The 5,489-nt window shown below is 44.9% G+C and overlaps 1 protein-coding gene across 1 annotated transcript; it reads right to left on the bottom strand.

The window, feature by feature from the left end:
- Window positions 1-268: 268 nt before the first annotated feature.
- RSRP1 (arginine and serine rich protein 1) lies at window positions 269-4,898 on the bottom strand. The gene is made up of 5 exons (XM_047084343.1): window positions 4,764-4,898; window positions 4,009-4,590; window positions 2,795-2,946; window positions 1,468-1,551; window positions 269-716 (listed from the first exon to the last, which is right to left on the bottom strand). The coding sequence occupies exons 2-5, from the start codon at window positions 4,517-4,519 to the stop codon at window positions 600-602; spliced, it is 864 nt and encodes a 287-aa protein (XP_046940299.1). The 5' UTR covers window positions 4,520-4,590; window positions 4,764-4,898; the 3' UTR covers window positions 269-599.
- Window positions 4,899-5,489: the final 591 nt, after the last annotated feature.

Genomic DNA, 5,489 nt, shown 5'->3' with positions numbered 1-5,489 from the left:
TTCCATAAATATTAGGCCTAACTTCTCAAATTTTAATGAAGACCCATATCAACTGGTAGTATTAAGATTCAGGTTCAAATTCAGGTCTAGGGTGGAGACAGATTCAACATTTCTCACAAACACCAGGTAAGGGTCAGTGAACCCTATGCTGTCAGTCCATGGATTTGGATTTGGGATTAGCAAGGCTTTAAACAAAAGACACGTTACGCTTCTTTAAATAAACACTCATTATGTCATATATACATACAAAACAAAGTGACACAAATAATTAAAAAAACAAAAAATTTATTAACAAATATAAACAGTTCAATTACTGTTTCTCTTATAAATTTCACTTTTACATTACATTGGTATTATACAAAACATTTACAAGTATTATGTACAAAATTCCCACCTGTATGAATCCTCTGGTCCATGTGTGTTATCTCTTATCTACAAGAGAAATCTCAAATGTTAATATTTAAATATTAAGGATTTACATATTACTGTATCACTGTAATTGCAACAACCATAAATGACTCTCAGAGATGGAATAATGCTTGGAAAAAAACTTGCAACAAAGTGCATTTCAGCCAACCTTATAAATCAGTTTTCTTTTCTTAGACAGGTACCCACAGTCCATATGGACTTTTTTTCTCATTTATTTTGGGAGATCCTGTAGAGGTCTCTTCAGTAGCTTTAGCTGATTTCTGAAGCATTGGCTTTGCTACAGAATTCTGGAAGAAAACAAATTCTTAAGTCAGTTATACAAACACATACATTGTATTCAAAAGACTTGCATTTTACAAAACACACTAAATAATTTCATTAAAAATTAAAACGCAAAGCAAAGACCCCATATTCATCACTCAATTCAAACTGTAAAGCCAAGAAAACTACTGGGGAAAATCAGACGTTGATACAAAGTATATTACAAAATACTGTTAAAGTAGTTCTTAGTTTTTTTTAAGCTCTTAGCTGATTTTTAAAATATTCTCATTACAGGGTTTTCTGAGATTTACTTTTTAAATTGTTCAACAAGTGTAAGAGGAGTATTTGAAAAGTAAATACTGATATCAAAAACGTGAATACTGGGGCATCTGGGTGGCTCAGTTGGTTAAGCATCCAACTCTTAATTTCAGCTCAGGTCGTGATCTCAGTGTGTGGGACTGAGCCCTGCATTGGGCTCTGCATTGACAATGCAAAGGGCCTGCGTGGGATTCTCTCTCTCCCTCTCTGCCCCTCCCTGCCTGCACATAAGCACACACGCTCTCAAAAAAAAATGTGAATATCAGATACAGAAGCAGCCGTTATATTAGCCATTTGTAATGGTACAAAAAATTATGAAAAGTTCTATCGAAAGTGGCTTAGTAGATCCCAAATTATTACCACGTGGACAAAAACAATGAGCCTTCCAACAAAAATAAAAGCCCATATAATTATATTCTAAATCCAATTTTTGAGGGGTCAATGCTTAGATATACTTACATTAGAGCTAAAAGCTATGCTCTTTTGCTGGCAATACTTTTCATTGGGATTTTTAGTTCCATCTTCTGTTAGCTTTTCCGACAGCTTGACATGTAAGAGAAAGTGTTATTTTTAAAAAACCATACCCTTGGTTTATGATACCACATAAAATGCAGCCCAACTGTATATAAATTTAATTATAGAGACATAAATGGAGCTGGATCTAATCATACAGTTAACAGTAGAAACGACATAGTACTCCAGCTTTCTCCATAACAAAATCAATTAATAATCAGTTTAAGATACTCTTCCCCATAAAGCAGGATTATATTTCCCCTAGTGCAAATTCAAGTTAATTCTGCAAGTAAAGTCATACCAGAAAATACCTAGTTTCAAAGAACTAAGGCATTTGCCGTTGGTTACCTAATCATTTGAAAAAGCAACTCACCTAAGATCTTGTTCACTACTAAACACTTAAGCAAACCCACATCTGGGTCTGAATGATAGGTTCACCTACAGAACATCTTTCCTGTGTTAAATGATTCTATCAAACTCCTAACTACCTTAAACCTCAAAGGCTATGAGTTTTCTACTTTGGATTTCATATCATTAAGACCACAGTGCAATTTGCCAATGCACATCCTGCACATTTCTGGAGAATTATAATAAACTTATCTGCAAGTGAAGCAGGCCTCTTCTTCTGTAATCTCTCAAAACATCTGGAATATATTGCATATATTATGAAAGGGACAGATGCCCCACCATGACAAAGTGTTTACTTTTAAAAAATTGTCTTCAGTATCTTATCAAAACAGTTACCTGTCCCAAATTCTAGCATGCATAATGGATCTACCAACAAAAAACTAAACTTTCAGTCTGTGAACATAAACTTCAAATTAGTTAAACCTCTGATGCTTTTGCCCATGTATCAATTACCAACAGATTTTCTTCATCAATGTCTGGAGACCACATTCATGATTTCTATAAGACAGAAATAAAGCAGATAAACTATACTGTATGTTGAATATAGAATTTGCGGGAACACAGCGCTGCAAATGAAAGAAAGCTACAGATAAAATACTCTGCAAAAGCTGGATAGAAAAATTTGATAGCTGCATAAAAACTGCCAAAAATACCACCTACAACTATGAAAGTAATTACTGCTGTGTCACATGAAAATAAAGTTCACTAATCTCCCATTTTCATGGGGGAGAAACCCTCTCTAGAGCTGCTATTATGCTAACAAATTGTATTTAGGCTTTGTGAAGTAAAAAGTAAAAATGGCTCATTAGATCTTTCTAGCAGCAGCTTTCTGAAGATCTTGTTTGGCTAAGCCTAGAGTACTTACCTCAGACTTTGCACCATTGTTTGGTACAGCTGTTCTGCGGTTTGTTTCTTTAGGTGCAAGGACAGTTCTGAGACTGGCCGGTAAGTCAAAGTTGACTGTTCCTAAAGCTTTTGCTGCATTGGCTTTTGCTATTTCTAACAGCTCCATTCGATCTACAAAAACAAAACAAGACACTCATTAATCTGTAGTACGTTTCCCTGAAGAACTCCGAATCGCAAAATAAAGTTGTGTTTTATTTAGATGAATAGAAAGAGGTTTCAATCTTTTATTTTAGAGCATAAAACACAGCTCTGAGCACTAAATTCTCTACCTCATTTTTTGCTGAAAAAAGCAAAAAAGCCCTAAATAATCTCAACAACTACTAAAGGCCTTTATTTCATGGTTGTTTTTGCTTTCTCTTCAACTGTGTATCCTGAACAAGTTCCTTTGTACATTTTACAGATACCACAATTGTGACAGCTAATGAGTCAATACAGATACATTGCTTAAATCCATTTTCAGACTCCTATCTATAAGTTTTTGTTTCTGTGTCTTTTTCTGTGATCCTATCTAACAGCAAAACAAATCATTTGTTTTAAAATACTGGGACAAAATCCGGTTTTGTTTAAAAAAAAAAAAAAAAAGTTTTGAACTCTTCTTCCCGCTCAGTAGGTAACAAAAGCTTAAAACGGATAAACTACTGAGTCACCCTTAACATTTAAAAGGCCTCACTAAGGGCCAGCCCCTAGGAAAAAGGATTTCCTCCACCCCGACCCACTGGACACCACAGCTGACTTCTAATCTCAAGGAGCAAAGAGCGTTCACTTCAAAACGGGGAGCCTGGGGCGGGCTAGGTGGCTCAGGTCCAGATCAGGATCTCGCTGGATCCTGAGTTCGAGCCCCGCGGCGGGCTCTGTGCTGACAGCTCGGAGCCTGGAGCCTGCTTCGGATTCTGTGTGTCTGTCTGTCTCTCTCTCTCGACCCCTCCACCGCTCACGCTCGGTCCCTCTCAAAAATAAACACTAAAAATTAAAAATAAAATAAAACTGGGTGCCAAATAGAGCGGTTTTAACCACCAACCTGCTAAGCTCACTCTTTCCTCCCAAAGCAACTAGGATTACAGCCACCGAAAGCAATAAAAGTATCCAAAGTACACAGCCACCGCGGCTCCGGGCGCGAGCGGTCGCCAGCCACGTAGACGCGTGCGAAGGCCAAGTTCCCGGCAGATGACTCACCTTTCTCGCTCAGGCGAAAAGGGGTGGGGCTCCGCGACCTGGACCTGGACCTGGACCTGGACCAGCCCCTCCGACTGCGGCGATCCTCCGGGTACAAGGTGCGGCCGAAGCCGTAGTAGCGCCGCCCCGGCGCCAGCGCGTAGGCCCGTCGGTAATACGAGCGTCCCCGCGAGCGGGACCGGCTGCGGGAGCGGGGCCGCGACGGCGAGCGGTGGGACCTGCCGGGCGCTCCGTAGCGCCTGTCCCGGTAGCGGCGGCCGCGAGAGCGCGACCGGCTGCGCGAGTAGGAGCGCGAGTAGCGCCTGTACTTCCTCTGGTGGCGCCTCCGGGACCGGGACCTGCTCCTCCGCCGGGGCCGGGGCCGACTCCGCGACGGCGCCCGGCTCGAGACGCTGGAGCGGGACTGAGAGCTTCGGGAAGAAGATCGGCTCCTGGACGCCGAAGACAGGCGGCTGGACTGCCCCGACCGGGACGTCGAGGGGGACTCGTCCTGCTGCGAGCCGGGCCACATGGCGTTCACGTAGTGGGACGTGACGACCCAAGACTACAAGTTTCCCCGCCCGGAAACTCGGCTCCTGGAAACTAGAGAGGGGGACGGAAGTGAGTCGCGCGGGCGGCCGGGCCGCAAAGCAAAAAACTCCGATTCCAGGCGGTGGCGACCCCAAAGTCTGGCTTGCCCGCCCCACCAGCGGCCCCCACTCTGCGCCCCCGCGCCCCAGGCATCTGAGACCGACCCCCGCCACCAGGAAACTTACCACCACAGGAAGTCGACGCCTCACCGAAGACGAAAAGAAAGGACCAGCGGAAGCCTTCCTTTCCAAGCTGAACACGAAAAGAGGTTTTTCCAAAGCACGCTCGAAAGCCGGACCCAAGACCGCCACCTCCGACCTCCGGACGCGAACTGAGGTGGGTGTCGGCAGACGCAACAGAAGTACCAGAAGCCTACGCGCTGAGCATGCGCAAAGACGTTGGCGCGGTGGGTGTGGCTCCCCTCTGGCCCAACCGCCGCCCTTCCTCCTCTCTTCCCGCGCCCCGCCCACTAGCGCAAAGTCTTACACGCGCATGTACCGTGGCCCGGGAGGCGGAACTGCTGCATCCGGGTACTCGGGAGCCTATGCTGCGCGGTGAGGAGGCTTATGTTCCCTTCATTGAAAGCAGTAAGGTGAGGGATCTTCTCGCGGCGGGGCAACTGGCTCGGGCCTCATGCCGGGCCGGTGCAGGCAGGGTCAGGGTCATTGCCTCCCCCCCCTGGGAAGTTGTAGACCCGGGATGAACCTTCCTGGACCCTTCGCGACTCCTTCCTGACGTGTGTCCAGAGGCTGGAGAGGGCGACCGCGTGGGGTTCCGCCAGGCTTCGGGACAGCGCCCTTCAGCGGACGTCGCGTCATCTCTGTCAATGCAGTATTAACTTAGAAAAGGTTGCTCGCGCCCACGTTTTCCCTACTAGAGTTTAAGAAAGATGGAGACAGACCATGGGAAAC

The sequence above is a fragment of the Lynx rufus genome, unplaced genomic scaffold, assembly GCF_022079265.1.
Source record: "Lynx rufus isolate CCGP_SWC_20201006 ecotype Redwood Valley unplaced genomic scaffold, mLynRuf1.p SCAF_2, whole genome shotgun sequence".
Lineage (NCBI taxonomy): Eukaryota > Metazoa > Chordata > Mammalia > Carnivora > Felidae > Lynx > Lynx rufus.
The sequence above is the reverse complement of the archived record's forward strand: the minus strand, read 5'-3'. Positions and strand labels throughout refer to the sequence as shown.